The sequence below is a fragment of the Bombus impatiens genome, unplaced genomic scaffold (assembly GCF_000188095.3).
Source record: "Bombus impatiens unplaced genomic scaffold, BIMP_2.2 scf_0036, whole genome shotgun sequence".
In the NCBI taxonomy this organism is placed as follows: Eukaryota; Metazoa; Arthropoda; class Insecta; order Hymenoptera; family Apidae; genus Bombus; species Bombus impatiens.
In genome coordinates this window covers 129,206-145,470 of record NT_176455.1, presented here as the reverse complement: position 1 = coordinate 145,470, position 16,265 = coordinate 129,206, and the positions used below count along the sequence as shown (strand labels likewise).

General features: G+C 29.8%; 3 protein-coding genes across 11 annotated transcripts; 1 reads left to right on the top strand and 2 right to left on the bottom strand.

Moving 5' to 3' along the window:
- Window positions 1–2,899: 2,899 nt before the first annotated feature.
- Window positions 2,900–9,390, top strand: LOC100740323 (nuclear distribution protein nudE-like 1). 6 transcript variants are annotated; one of them, XR_004462328.1, is made up of 9 exons: window positions 2,900–3,278; window positions 3,949–4,130; window positions 4,572–4,862; window positions 4,954–5,090; window positions 5,156–5,341; window positions 5,874–6,013; window positions 6,304–6,478; window positions 6,682–6,752; window positions 9,017–9,075. XR_004462328.1 is itself a non-coding variant. In XM_012388550.3 (8 exons), exons 2-8 carry the CDS (start codon window positions 4,045–4,047, stop codon window positions 9,072–9,074), a joined length of 969 nt encoding a protein of 322 aa, XP_012243973.1. In that variant the 5' UTR covers window positions 2,910–3,536; window positions 3,949–4,044; the 3' UTR covers window positions 9,075–9,390. The 6 variants fall into 6 exon arrangements, 1 of the variants encoding a protein (XP_012243973.1); XR_004462327.1 differs by having other exon boundaries at window positions 2,903–3,342; XR_004462330.1 differs by having other exon boundaries at window positions 2,907–3,263.
- Window positions 9,391–10,587: 1,197 nt separating this feature from the next.
- Window positions 10,588–13,113, bottom strand: LOC100742206 (histone H3.3A). 4 transcript variants are annotated; one of them, XM_003485108.3, is made up of 3 exons: window positions 12,942–13,113; window positions 11,645–11,780; window positions 10,588–11,566 (listed from the first exon to the last, which is right to left on the bottom strand). In XM_003485108.3, the coding sequence occupies exons 2-3, from the start codon at window positions 11,770–11,772 to the stop codon at window positions 11,284–11,286; spliced, it is 411 nt and encodes a 136-aa protein (XP_003485156.1). In that variant the 5' UTR covers window positions 11,773–11,780; window positions 12,942–13,113; the 3' UTR covers window positions 10,588–11,283. The 4 variants fall into 4 exon arrangements, with proteins under 4 accessions (XP_003485156.1, XP_024225371.1, XP_012244001.1 ...); XM_024369603.2 differs by lacking the exon at window positions 12,942–13,113 and adding an exon at window positions 12,596–12,729; XM_012388578.3 differs by lacking the exon at window positions 12,942–13,113 and adding an exon at window positions 12,370–12,492.
- Window positions 13,114–14,366: 1,253 nt separating this feature from the next.
- LOC100741489 (histone H3.3A) lies at window positions 14,367–16,142 on the bottom strand. The gene is made up of 3 exons (XM_012388590.3): window positions 15,998–16,142; window positions 15,429–15,562; window positions 14,367–15,344 (listed from the first exon to the last, which is right to left on the bottom strand). The coding sequence occupies exons 2-3, from the start codon at window positions 15,554–15,556 to the stop codon at window positions 15,062–15,064; spliced, it is 411 nt and encodes a 136-aa protein (XP_012244013.1). The 5' UTR covers window positions 15,557–15,562; window positions 15,998–16,142; the 3' UTR covers window positions 14,367–15,061.
- Between the last annotated feature and the right edge of the window lie 123 nt (window positions 16,143–16,265).

Below are 16,265 nucleotides of genomic sequence, written 5' to 3'. Positions count from 1 at the left end.
TAATCTGTCCACTAGGCTTAGTTAGTCGATAAGTTAGTTCTCTGCAAAATAAATTATTGTTCTAAATCAACAGCTCTTACCGCTTTTCTTTTTCCATTTTAGTTAACGATACCTAAACTAATTATTAAACGATATCTTTTAAAATAGTGTTATACTATTACTTATACTATTATTATATAGTTAATAACTATCCTTTTTCAGACATATGATAGGTAAAACTTAACAACTTTCCTTGAAAATAAGAAGAAAATGACCTTATCTTTTATAATGTAAGTGATTTCTAGTTCCTTTAAAACTTTTTAATTAATTCAGCTGCGTTTTCCTCTCTGTACAAGAAAAGAAAAAGATTTATAAGTCTTCCCAACTTTAATTAATGAATTTGTTAATAAATCTGATGACATAATACAGATAATTTGCATCTTTAAAGCTGCCGTCGATTATATACAACTAACATTATTGCAACACAATTAATAGCAATATGTTTGTGCATAACGTTTATGAGATATTTGTTTGTTAATTACTGGAAAATTAGAAAAGCTAGTAATCGCGAAAATATTGTAGAATCGCAATACTCTTGTTACTGGTATATTATAAAAAGATCTTCATAAACGTTCAATAAAAGTTAATCAAGTAATTAATTAATTAACAGCCCGCACAGTATTTCTAAAATTACCGATACCAATCCTTTAATGAGGAGTGTCGTACGAGGGACTGTAACGCAACCTATTATACCTGTTTAAGATTAGATTAGTTGTAAGTTTGAATAATTCATCTGTCCTAGTCTTACATTGTCTATCTCTCCTACTATCGTTCATTTCATCTATCCTCGTCACACATTGATGCTTTCCTTATTCCACTTGGGCCTTACTCTGTCCTTGTCGCAGAATAATGCTTTTCTTGTCTACGAACGTCTAATATATCGCCATCTACTGCTGAATACACCAAGTTACGGTTCCTACCGCTAGATGGGGCACATAGATTGGTGTAGACAAAGAAAGCATCAGTGTGCAAGAAGGACAGAGTAGGGCGTGAGTGGAACAAGGAAGACATCAATGTGCGACAAGGACAGATGATGGAAACAACAATGGAAAGAAAGATGGACAGTTTGCAACAAAGACAGACGATACAGACAATAGTAGAAAGAATGAGTGACAGTGTGCAACAAGGACGGACGATATGAACGACAATAGAAGAGATAAATAGTGTGAGACTGGGGCAGATGAATTGTTCAAACTTACAACTAATTTAAGGCTATTTTTTAAGAATTGGTAGTTCTAGAAATGCTGAGCAGACTATTAAATAATTAATCACTTGATTAACTTTCATTGAACGTGTATTAAATTCTTTTTATAATATACATACTATATAAAAGTTAAAATTTAATAATATTTTCGCGACTATTAATCTATCTTACCTAACTAATGCTATAAGCGTGTAATACAATATATTTGTTAACTGATCCTTATAAACTATTTATATAAACTTTAATTTATTCTTTTACATTTAATTTCTACATGGTAATATAATACCAACAATGTATTTTATAAAATATTTATTGTATGTATGTATATGTATAACATTTATTTTGTATATAAAATATATACAAGTGTATAACGTATATGAAACAAAATATATGAAACAATATGCGGGACGTTTTTTGTTTTCTTGTCTTTGACGAGAAATTCGTATAATTTGATGAAAATTTGATGAAACAGAATAAATTATTATTTTAAATAAGCAGCGCTAACTGTTTCCCCCTTCCCATTACGGTTAATGATCTTTGAACTAATTGTTACAAATTTTCTTTTAAAATAGTATTATATTATTATTTATACTGTTAATAGCCGTCATTAGGCAATTGTCGTCATTCAATCCGATTGTATTTGTTCGAGATTTGTGATAATGAGCTTGGACTCCAGGCGACAACCAATCGCCTGTCACATAAAATTAAGGCTTAGGTTTTAAAGACACGAAGGTTGAGCCGTAGCACAACTTTATATTTCTTTTCTATCGAACTTTATTAAATAATACAACTTTATAAGCATAGTTTGCGCGACTGATCTGAGAGATGTTGACTGATGAGAGTTTGTAATTTCAGTCCCGAGATGTTCTCGTATTATTACGAAGGAAAGCTCGGTGTGGGTGTGCCCTTTCCCGTTAGGTAAATACCCGCCTTTTCCTCGTAATTTGTACGAACGTATAATAAACCTAAGGACTATTTCAAGGACCGTCCATAAACCAATAACACTTACAGAATTAATAAACTAAAAGTTTAAGTTTATGGTGGGTCCTTAAGGTTATTGACGTGTCACACTTCCCGCCAGCAAATTTTCCCTCAAGGGCGGCTAGCATCCTTCTCTAATCGTCTTCCTCTAATGTGGACGCTACATAGTGTCTTTACGCTCAGTGAACATTCTACGTTTTAACAAAGAGTTGGTTTAATAATACTTGTACCGTAGACAAGCAAGTTGAGTACAACTTGGGCTTTGGGAAAAGCGCATTTTGTTATCCCGCTGACCGCGGATTCGTTATTGAACCTAGGATCATTGTCATTAGCATCTCGAATATCTAATTACCACGGTTACTTGTTAAATTCTGAAATAATCATATTTGCGCTAGTCAAGTTTTTATATGTGACTTTAGATTTCGTAAACTTTAATATTAGACAAAAATAGAACCTTTAGAATAGGTACAGCGAGTTTCTCCTCATTCTTTTATTTCTATTCTTCTTTACCAATCTTTTTTACAAAATATTAACTTCAAATTTTCTTTTTATCTCATTTTGGATTTAAAACATACCACTTTTTTTAAAAACTGCCACTCTGTATTTTTTCAGCGCCACTATATCGAATACATTCGTATCTTGTAACCTGTTACCTCGCGAACGCCACCTCGCTACGTCGTAGTCGTGTGAATGTGATCGAACGAATCGAACGCATCGAATCCGTGGTGGAAAGTAGATACACAACCACAATTGTTTCTTTTTCTATCTACTATCTCTATGTTGCGATTGTCAATGTAAACTTTTCCACGTTTTCTTCACTTACGAAATTTCCGATTCACTGGAAACACAAATTCGGTCATAAATATAAATAGATAATGGAACTATAAATTCAGTTGTAAATGTAAATGGTGACTAAAGTGTTAATGATCGATCAACGATCGATCTATCAAATGATTCTGACACGATCTATTCACAGTGAACAACGAAGAACCGTGACAAGATCAATTATTATTTCTCTCTACCTTATCATCTCGACTTAGTGAGTCATAATGTGGTAATGACATTTGTGTCACACGCGGCATACACTCTACATTTCACCTGCTAAACGCTTTCTCAAGGTCCCCGTATTTATATGTATGCATCTTGAGACAACTTCATTTAATGCGCCTACACATCATCGATGGTTGTACATTTTTTCATTTAGTTTCTTAGAGAATATCTCGTTCACTAGATTCAATTCGATCGCATCACAGCTTTATTTACACTGGACTGGACCATTTTCATTCGCCTTATCCCTCTCCCAACGATACACGTAAGTGTCCCTACACGATTTTCCATTTCTCACGCATTAATTTCAATCTCGTTCTTATTATGCGTAACACGACTCGCTGTTTAATCTTCTGAACTCTTTTTTGATTATTATGCGCGTCGTAGAATTGCATATAGCTGTTCTTTATCGTCTCGTGATCGTTATCTACTTGGTAATAATAGGTTAGTTTGACATCGCGTTCGAAGTGTGTAGATACGTAAGATACGCGTAGTAATAAAATATTTTTTCTCGAGCGAATGCAACTTTCACCGACATTGTCACTGTAATTCTTGTACGTTATTCAAAAGTTTAATTTATTTTGTGATTTGTATTTTTGACTGTAATATTTTTTGTATATGGATTTTTGGTATTTTAAGCCTATGTATGTGTAATGTAAATTTGTTTTATTGTATAGGATGCTATCGTCTCATTAATGAAATAGAAGAATTTAGAGCTGTGTTTAACATTCAAGGTTAATTAAGATATTGGACAAAATCAGAATATTGTTAAAATGATGGACATTGATCCACCACAGTTTGTGTCTAAAGATGATGAAGTTCAATATTGGATGGAACTTGCTCACCAGATACATAGAAGGTAAATTATTTTTACATTTCTGTGTATTAAAAATGCAGTGTATTATTATATATTCATTGAAAACTATAGAATAAAATTATATGTGTATGTATGTATATATGTATTATATATGATGAGTTGTTCAGAAGATACATTTAAAACTCCATGGATTTAAAAGTATAAAAAAGTAATGGTTACAAATATCGTTTTTTACAATTTACCTTACAATTCACTATTATTTATGTTACTTTTAGAACAAATAAATTTATGAAGATCAATAATTTGTTTTTTAAAAGTTAAACAGTTATTAAGAAATTAATAAACAATAAATTAGTTTGACTTCTCAGAGACTCGTATGCTTCTTCACAAATGCTTCTTCATAAATATTAATTTTATAAAAAAATTAGTCTCGTAGTTAGTCTTTGGTCAATACATTTAATAAATCTTATTGTAATATTACAGGAAAGAGGATATAGAAAGAGAGTTGGAGGAATTTCAAGAAAATTCACAGCTCTTAGAGAAAGAACTGGAAGCATCCTTAGAACAAGCAGAAAAGAATAACAGGGAATTACGACAACGAAACACAAGACTAGCCACTGAAGTTGAACAATTAAGAACAAGATTAGATCAACAAACAGCAGACTGTGCAATGTTTCAAGGGAAAGCTCAGGACTTACAGACTCAACATGACCATTTATTAAAATACATAAGGGAATTAGAACAAAAAAATGACGACTTGGAAAGAGCTCATAGGTATTTGAAAATTAGATTGTTATTTTTACATCTGCTAAGTAAATGTAGAATATTTAATATAATATGTATTCTACTCATCTTAATTTTGTAGAATAAATAGGGTAACAGAGGAGGAGATAGAAGCCAAACTTAATTCTGCCATTGAAAAGAATGCTTTGTTAGAATCAGAACTTGACGAAAAGGAAGCTCTGAAAGTTATAGTACAGAGATTAATGGATGAAATTAGAGGTCGAATAACTAATTTATTTGGATAATTGATGATTAAATCGTTTCTAATAATTCATTCATTACAGATTTAAAACAGGAAATTCAAGTTCAAGAAAGGCATCAACCAGACAATGATAAGTCAGCTGATAGAGTTCGTAATCATGTTGATAGTAATAAACTTCAAGTCGAATTGGAAACACATATGTCGCCTAGTAGCCCAATAGTACCACAATCTATACCTCCAAATAATACAGCAACTTCGCCATTAAAAAGTAAGATCCATAATACTCTTCGTAAAACTAAGCGCATGTTTTGCTTTGGGCCTAAAAGCTGATCCTTATCATTATTAAGGATAATAATCAGCAAAAATAGTACTTATCTCTAACACGTTAAATGGATAACAGACAAAAAATTTTAATCTAATTAACTTTTTAATGTAATGTATATTTTTTGTAACCACTTAACATTTTTTTCTTTTATGATAACTGAATTTGCTTATTTATCGGTATTTAAGGTTGACTAAACAAAAGATTGGTCTAACATTTGTGCTTGATTAATATATCTTTATATGCTTTAATTAATTTCATCTTTCTGTATATATATCTATATATATGATATTGTTATCAATGAAATAAAAATTATTTTAACAAACTTGTTCTTTATTTTAGTTTTTAAATATTATACTTCAAATACATACTTTTTTTTGTACTGAATTATCATAGTATAGTATCTTTACTTCTTATTTTGATATCTTATCAGTGAGTGTCTGTAGTAATTTGTATCTTTTTTCCTGTTTGCAATTAGTTGGAAACAGAGTTGTAGGTGGTGTAACTGGAAACAACAATAATAATAATAATAATAATAATAATGTGAATTCGCCACTGGCACCATGCACAAGAATATTAGCAATGAATATGATTGGTGACCTTATGAGAAAAGTTGGTGTAAGTATAGTCATTATTTTCTATATATATATTACAGTGCTTTTGTTTCAAAAGCGTTTTTGATGTACAAGAATAGCTTAAAGCATGGCTTGTGTATCTTTGAGTTTTAAACATTATATTTTAGTTGCCGTAAATATTGTGTTTTGCACTGGCAACTGTTTTAATTTGTATGGTTTATTTCCCTTTTGATTTTGTCTAAGCACCAGATTTATTTTATATGAAATACTTATAAGATTTTTTAATCATCAGTTGATGATACTGGTAGTGTGATGTAGCTGGTGTTTTGGTAGCTTGACAGGTGGATCTGCATGGACTGTAGAAGGGTAAAGTGCACTTGTCCGGGTGGGAAAAAAACAATTTCCACTACACCTACTGATTTACCATCCGTCCAGGTTCACATACCTACTCATTGTATACGGCAACAACCTAGATCAACCAAGTGCTGATCAAGTTTTGTGTGTACAGGTCTTTATTTGATTTCTTTTGCTTTCTATTATGTTTTTTCTGTACACATCACACACGGTTCCTTGCTTCCTGCTTTAATTGTCTCCCATGTAACTAGTATCACCAACTCTAAAAAGCCCTTAATATTTTGAATAAGGGTAAATAACGATATTTTTAAGAAGAATGATAATATTTCATTTAACAACAAATGTTTGATCATTTAGGCGTTGGAGAATAAGTTAAATACATGTCAAAATCCATCTCGAGAGGATCAAGCCGTTCGTGATCTTTACAGGTAACATTAGAACAATATTATAATTTTAAAACGTCATTGTTTTTATAATGTTATGCACTGCGTGTATTCAAAGCAAGAAATATCATGTATCAAACATCCGAGAATGAATGTTGAAAAAAATTAATAAGTGTTTTGTACGAATATTTTCTTTAATGAGGGGATTTAAGATGATATTGTTTAAAATGATACATGATAGTCGTACTAAATCAACTGTACTTATTATTAGCTTTATATCTACTTTTAGTTACGTAGTGCTTCTTGTGAACATTTAATTTACGAATTTATAGATAATGATAGCTTTTCATGATCCCAATTCTGTAGCTTTTTAGTTGTTATAAATGTTCAAATTATTAAGAAGACTGCATCACACTTCGAACAGCTCGTTTTATTGCTTATGCTATTAATTAAAATGGAGCATCTTGTTGTTTTTATGTCTGTATGTGTAAATCGTTCTGTATGTCTAGTTGTTAGTAATATCCTCAGATAAAGCGATCAAAATTAATGAATATGATATTAGAAAGTAAGCTAAATTTCAAGAGCTTTCATATTAATTTCATTTCCTTTAATATCATTTAATAATTCTTTCTGATTCCATAACTCAACATTATCGTTTATTATATGTTAATTTAAATGTATGTCTAATATAACAGGCTTACAATTAACTGTCTAGCTTTCCTTTGTGATTTAAAAAGTACAATATACTTTTATTGTAATCTGTTGAGATCTTAATAATCAGATTTAAAAAAAAAGCTTCAAGTAATTTTAGAGTATTTTAAAGTACATGTAATGTATTTGTAAAATACATTAAGTTAATTTAAAGTATGCTTCTTTATTTAATCCTGTATTTTTTTTATAACAAATTATGAAAAATTTTAACATGGTTATTAAGATCTTTAATCAAATTAATGTCTATTTCAAATAGTTCCACATACGTACTAAATGTATGTAGAATATTTGTATGATATGTAAGACTAATAGAAGCACTTACTATTGTATACATACATGTTATAGATATACCAAAAATAATTTTTAAAGACCAAGATTTTCGAATTAATTGCATTACAGAATTTAGCTTCCAAAATTAAAGTCTATCTTTGTAAATTGAAATGAATGTGAGTTTTAGTAATGATCTTCTATTTTTAATTTTTTCATACATTATAAAATAAACGTAATTTAAGTATCCCTGATATTATTAAGTTCTTTCAAAAAAAAATCTTTTCAAAAGCTACTAGATTTTAATAGAAGTAATTACTGAATTTTATATATCACCAACATGGAAATAAGTTAAAAAACTTAAATATTCCATAGTATATATATAGTTGTATATAGTAACTGTATATACTTCTTAAAAGTAACGATTTGTGCAATGAAATTAAAACATTTTTGTAGATTATAAGACGAACTGATGTAAAGTATGTAACATCAATTATAATGACTAATTTGTTACTAAAATATCTTGTTTCTGAAAAAGTGTTAGTAAAAAAATTGTGTGATATGTAAAAAATTCATGGCTCTAAAATCTACTAAAATTTTAATGTTGAATTGGAATAATACTCTTTGAAAATTCAGCTTTTAAATTGATGTCTATAATTTATTCTCTGTAATGTAAAACAAAGAAATATTAATTAACAAACTTTTTTGCATTCATAACATGTTGCCCTGCATGATATTTGTGTATCATTTTCTTGTATTTCTTGTCAGTAATGTTCACAAATTGTATACAATAAAATTGACCAGAATATTTTTTATATCAAACTGCTTACATTATATTAAATCTACACAATATAGAACTTACATCTCGTCTTTGTTTCATTCAAGTTATGTATTAACATCAAATATTTAATGTAAATAAGACACATCTTGAACACACATTTTGAAAAAAAGAAAGCGAGCCTCATTGAATTATTATTCAAGGTACCTTTCATACGCATGTTGTACAGTTTATGCACTATTCATAAACGGCATTCTATTCATATGCAGCATTTCTCAATCATTTGCTCCGCTTCTTCTCTCACCATTAGTTGTGTATAATTTAATTTATTAAACAAAATAATCAAAGAATGTTAGATAAGACATAAGCAATTTAAAACAAAAAAGAAACATTTCTGAAGTATCTAAGTATTATATTGCATGAAATACTTTTAGAATAAGATTGGGAAATGCTGGTTTAAATAAACATATTTGTTTATTACACTTAAATGTTTATAAACAATGTTTCCAACCGTAAAGAGATAACGAAAGCATATTGGATTTTTTGTAATTAGGACTAGACGGCAAGTTCGAGGTTTTGCCTCTGGCAACAGCAACCACATTCGATTATAAACAACGGATAATATTCCAATAATAAATTTATGCATTATATTCGTATGACTACTAATTCGTGTTATTTTAATTAAAAAAAATCTCACTCATTAATTTATTACAAATTTCTATAAGATACAAAGAAAACTATTTAATTTAATTATTTAATTGCCTTTTACATGAAGTTTGCAATTTTTGAGGATTACTTGTCTCTTTTTCATCACGGTTCAGAAGTATACTTGGTAATATTTTATGGAGGAAATTCGTAAATAAACATTCGAGATTGTAAGTATTAATATCATAATTTAATAAAATTCATCATTGTGATAAGTGATAATTCTAGATAATTATTACCATTACATTGTGTAGATATTCACAAATAATATTAAGGGAGAACACCAGTTATCTTTCAGATAAAATTTTGCAATTTGGAAAAGATTTTTATCAAAAGATTATTATATCGTAAAATTTATATTTGTTTCTTTATTACTTCACAAGAAATTTTAGTTTGAAAAATTCTTTTTGTCAGAATTACTAACATTTCATTATAACAGTAACCAGAAAAAACTACCTATTCTGTATATTGTGTATTTTTAGGAGATCCATTATTTTTGTTATTATGTATTTTATATTATTATGTTTACATATTCGTATCTTACCAATGCCTTCAACTTATGTTTGAATATGTGTTTTTTATGAAAATATTTAAATTTTCCAATTATGCAACTTTCTTAAATGTAATCTGTTTCTTATCATAAAAATAATGTTCTAGTTATTGAAAAAAGAAGTATATTTATAAAATTTTATCTGAAAAATGACTAGCAATCAAATTTTGCCTAAGTATCTTCCTTTAAATAAACAATTTGTGAGCTCCAGTTTTGAATGTATAGTTTCTAGCACAATTAAAACTTCAGCTATGTTAGAAATGATATTGTAACACTAGTGCAAAATTTAGCTTTTATGGAAGTTAGATATTTATATATATATATATATTTAGGTACTTATATACATATGTCTATTTTTTAATAACAAAAAGATATCCTCTTATGTCGTAAAATAATTCAATTTTATACTTTAAAATGTGTAAAAGCTATTTAATTATTTATTTCTGTATAATTATGTGCTTTAAGCCACTGTATAATTATAAATAGCTTCAAGTTCTGAGATATTTGTATGAAGTAGAATCATACTAATACAACTAAAAATTTAACGCATTCGATTATATTATCGGGTGAATCGAAAATTATTAATTTGTAGGTTTCGCTTAATATATAAAATAAAAATTGAGAAATGGAATATTATATTCAAATACAACAAATATTACCAATTTGCGCTAATTAACTGGGAACTGAATTTTCGAATTGTAACAAATTACGCAATATTTGTAATATAAATTTGTAAAAGTATAAAATGAAATATTTGTAAAATAAAAATATTGTAAACTATCTCTCAATTGATGTAGGATTAATGTTCCTAGAACCTAATCTATCTTAAGTAACAGTGCATATTTCTTAACAAGATAAAAAAAGGTAAGTTAGTATTATTTTGAAGATTTATTTATGAAACGTTTATCTTTACACGAACAATGAATAGTTGACTGATTGAAATACCTTATGTAATTTTCATACAACCAGAGTTCTAGAATGGTAAACACTACATTGAATTCCTACAAAGAAACTGCCTTACTCTCTAATGCATATTTCACTAAGTATTTTATCAATAATGATAATGATGACGAATATAATAAAACTGTAATGAGAAACTAAACATTTTCGATCTTACTCAATCTTAAGAGTACTTTTAGAAGAATTAACAATTTCACTTGTCTTTTATCACGATCATTTACCTTCCGGTTTAGACTTTTTTTATCGCTCTTTTTATAAGTATTCTTACATTGTAAAGTGCAAAATGACAAAAAAGATGTGAATGAAATTAAAGGATTTGTAGCTGATAACTTCTCGAAGAAATAACATACTTTCTACGTTTGTACAGTAATACCAAAGGATGAGAACTACCTACATATCAAAAACAGATTATACCAATCTTTGTATCTAGTTTTCCAGAAATCTGAAGTTTAGATACATACTATAAAGGATGATCATGTCATAACTTGTACACTGTTATGGAGTACAACATAATATGTAGTTTGGAATGAAAATGTTTCATTCACAACTGTTACGAATGATAATAATAATAGTAGTAAATGGTATGTATGGGAATTACATATTGTTTAAGCACGCTCGCCGCGAATTCGTCGAGCCAGCTGAATATCCTTGGGCATGATTGTAACACGTTTCGCGTGGATAGCGCACAAATTTGTGTCTTCAAATAAACCAACCAAGTATGCTTCCGATGCTTCCTGTAAAGCTCCAATTGCAGCACTTTGAAAACGTAGATCAGTTTTGAAATCCTGTGCAATTTCACGAACCAATCTTTGGAAAGGTAATTTTCTGATCAACAATTCAGTCGATTTTTGATATCTTCTGATTTCTCGAAGAGCTACTGTACCAGGTCTAAAAATTATAGTTTATTATATACATATATTATACATAGTATTTATATATGTGCTCAAAATATTATCTAATATGTACCTGTATCGATGTGGTTTTTTTACTCCACCAGTAGATGGTGCGCTCTTACGTGCTGCCTTTGTGGCTAATTGTTTACGAGGAGCTTTACCTCCTGTTGATTTACGAGCCGTCTGCTTGGTACGTGCCATTGTTTACTCTGAAACAGTACAACCTTGATTAATAAAAATTTCTTTTAAATGGAAATTTTGAAAATACTGTTTTAATCGTATAATCTTTCCAAAACAAAAAATTGTAATTGATCATATATAAGTATGAGAAAAATAATTTCAACGCTCCAATTCCCATAGTTCAGATTGTAATGCAATATAGGGAATTCTGTTAATTCTTATGTTTTTTTATACAAAACAATTGATTGTTTACAAGTTCATTTTGACATATGTAATGACGAAATATTGAATAACGAAAAAATATTCGCAATACTCAAAGATAACACCTGGTGCTATTAAATTTCAAATACATATAAAAATTCAAACATCAGAAAAATATTACTAAATACTATTATATAGACCTTACAAACCTTAGTTTGTGATCTTACAGACCTTAATAATATAGATTCAAATTTTTTCCTTAACATTGTGATAACACAAAACACCTTTTCTGAGACTACTAGAGAGCAATTATATTATAAATTAAAATATTAAAATAGATACTAAACAAGTCACTAGAATGCATCAGAATCTACAAATTATCAATTCACATGTTATAAAATAACTAAAAAGTAGCACCTGCAGGTGTCTATGGGAACTGGAGGGTTAAAGGGTACGCTTGATAATAACTGAAGTAAACTATAACTTTTCGGAGTGGGACTTAAAAGGATGGTGGGGTAGAAAGGGTGGGGGTACGTTCCGTTGCTGTTCGTGCGGAGGAACCGCGCACCGAGGAACGCTGCGCATTGCGCAATGCACAAACTTTCGTTCTTCTTGCACCGACGCGATTGAAACCCATGCTAATCAGAAAAATGTATCATCTTAACAATCAACTGTTTCCCTAATCTCCTATTCATCTTCATAGTAAACATTATCACAGTCTATGAAATAAAACGAGACGAATGACACTGGTGAACTCGAGGCGAGTTGAAAGCGTCGCTTGTAAGAAAGGCTCGTGAAACGATTCCCTCCACGGAACGTCAATTGCAAAATGGAGGCAATACGACAGTACGTCGCGTTCGGAGGTAATAACTCGAGTTTCCCAGCACTTTTCACACCTTTTTAAAACACGTTGTTACGTCCATACACTCCTCGATACCGGTAATCACACACGATCATAAATAAAATGGATTTTCGACAGATTTACATACCAACTAAGGGAAAAATTCTACGAGAAGCGAGAGCTAGCACTATCCGTTTCCTTGTACTTCGATGGCAGTGGACGCTCTCCCAAGTCACGACTCCCTTGTCCCTACCCCCTAGAAATTAAATTGCGAGAGGCACGTAAGCCCGCGGTGCACTGCATCCAATCGGATGTCGGATAGCAGCTGAGCTTCATAGTGTAACTCATGCGATTGGTTCAGCCTCCTACGCCTAGAGTGCGAACCGTGAAGAACCCTGTCAATTGTAATATACATGATACTACTCACAGCAGCAACCTCGTTTTTACGAATAATAATTGTCATCCTATTCTTTGTACAAATTAAGTAAATCAATATGTTTTATGTTTTAGGGAAAAATTTGCATGAGCATTGTAGAGTATTAAGAGGTGTTATCCTTGTAACAGATTGCAAAAACCGAGTTGAAATTTATAGAGCTGGGCACAGAGTCGTTTCGCGACTTTTGTCATGTAATTCTAGCTACAATGAAATCAGTCATTTCGTGGAAACCTCCAGAAAGATATGGAAAATCTGTAGAGGATATGTATAAGGACACGTTATCTTGATATTAGACTAGTTATCAAGATAGTAATTTTTTTATTGCTCTTCCAAATGCATGTTCTTGGAATGGACGTTGTGTGATTATTCTGACCATTGGAAGCTTCTTCTACGTTTTCTGTTCGGAAAAAATAGACGCCATTGTGTGTCTAAACGTAAATAATGTTCGAACAATGTCGAGTGATATCGAGCGATATAGAGCGATGTCGAGCTGGCGAAATTATTGAATTTTGGCGCTTTTGTCAATTGAACTTAACGGCGGAAATTGAACTGTACTAAAGTCAATTATATTAATAAGTTTCTTGATTTTTTGTGGTATTGTGACCTGAATTACACTTCCATTGTACCAAAAATATTTTGTAAATATAAACACAATATCAGATATTAATTGTTATTAATAATATACATCGATGAATTTCTGATGTCTTTTGCATTTCCCATTGTACGTTTATAAAACATATGTTATACTAATATTCGTTTCAAAAAACAATAAAATACTGATATAAATATAAAATGATATTTACATTGATGACGTAATCCTTATAATTACCGATCGTACCAATGTCATGTATTCGATAATTGATAACAATAGCAATAAAGATTTACGTTTACGAATTTTTTGTGAAACAAATTTTTTTAAAAAATACTTTTTTGACAAATAATTGTAGTTATAGATTTTGATTCTAATCGGAAAAATATATTTAAAAAATGATTTCATTTCGTCAGGAAAACAATTAAAGTTAAGTTTATTAAAAAATTTTATAGATCATTTACATTAATTTAGTGTTATGAATTGCGTTTTTTTATTACTATCATTATAATTATTAAAATAATAACCTAATTAATAATGACATGTAATTTTATGGTGATAGATTTGTTAATTTATAAAAATGAGGTATATACGTGCAAATTAATTTTGATAACCTAATCATGTAAATACAATTAACAACATGTAGATAACATGACACTTCTCATACATAATCCAATAGCACTTGACTTTCCTTCGTGAAATGTTACTACGTATATTTACTTCCACATAATAACTATATTATATATTATAAATTTAATTTAATCTATGATCTAACTTAACATCAATATAGAAAATTGTATATAGAAAGTGTATTAACCACGAAGTAAATACGGTAGCGAATATAACTGACTTTTTCTATAAAATATCAAATCTACATATTGTTATACTGCTTATGTATCGCGTACGTTACTTATTGTTATATATAATAATAAAATATGAATTATGCAAAGTACTATTACTATTTGTTATGAGCTACATACTCCGCTTTGTGCCTTCCGTATATCGTTTATATTTAAATGATATATGTTTTCGGCTAAACTATTTGATATGATGATGGTTACATATCCTTAATCTCTGCATATCAGAGCTTATAGAACTTGGCAGTGTAATTACTTATAGTTATTATAATGGCTTATAAGAAAGAAACTAAGCTACAATGAATTTGATTTTAAGAACATTCAAATATGAAAACAATATGAATTTGAAAAAAGAAAGACATTAAAGAATCTGAAATATGAACAGTTTAAGCGCGTTCACCGCGAATTCGTCTGGCCAACTGAATATCTTTAGGCATTATCGTAACGCGTTTAGCGTGAATTGCACATAAGTTTGTGTCTTCAAACAATCCAACTAAATATGCTTCAGAAGCTTCTTGCAATGCTCCAATTGCAGCACTCTGGAATCGCAAATCTGTCTTGAAATCCTGTGCAATTTCACGAACTAAACGTTGAAATGGTAATTTTCTGATCAATAGCTCAGTCGATTTCTGGTATCTTCTGATTTCTCTGAGGGCTACAGTACCAGGCCTAGTAAATAAAATGCATAATTAGAATTATAATCCATTATTAATTATAGCATTACAAGTGAAAATTTCAGAGAACATTTTTTACCTGTAACGATGTGGTTTTTTTACACCTCCCGTAGATGGTGCACTTTTACGTGCAGCTTTAGTTGCAAGTTGCTTCCTGGGAGCTTTACCTCCTGTTGACTTACGTGCAGTTTGCTTGGTACGCGCCATTGCTCACCTTGAAGTAATACAAAACTAATTAGTATTCATTATAAATCATGAATAAAAAATAAAAAATAATAAAATAAATTACAAATCTGCTGGAAAAAAGATTAACGTGTAATTCTCTTTTATAAAAATACCAAATTCCTTTTAATTACTACAAGTTAGCTTGAAAATATATCAAATTGTATTACAAAATCAAGTTTTCAAAAAGAATGAGTTAATAAAAATAAATTAAGATCCGGTTTCCCTCCAAAAGCAGACACAATAAACAAAATGGCGACAAGCGTGCATGTAGCATTGATATGTAATATATAAGAAATTTGTACACCATGAACTGTTATAACCTTTCTCACAACAAAAAGAATTACTTATAAACAATGCATATAAACGAAAAAATGAATATTTAATTTATTATGTTTATTTAATGACAAAACCAAAGAAATGTACCTGCTATTTAATCGGTTTATTATACAGGACCTCCACCAAGCTCCTTCGTTCTACGAGTATTAGACTTATGTGTCGGTTAATGCTTTTTCAGAAACGTAGTTTGGTTTTGTAAAAGATAGGCGGCAGCACCGTATTCAGATACACAGGATTGGCTGTTATTTCGTAACACCGTTCGCGATTTGTCAGCATCTGACGAATAAACGTATTTGTTATGGAATTTATAACTTCATAATTATTTTAATAGCATTATACGATAATTTTAAGTATC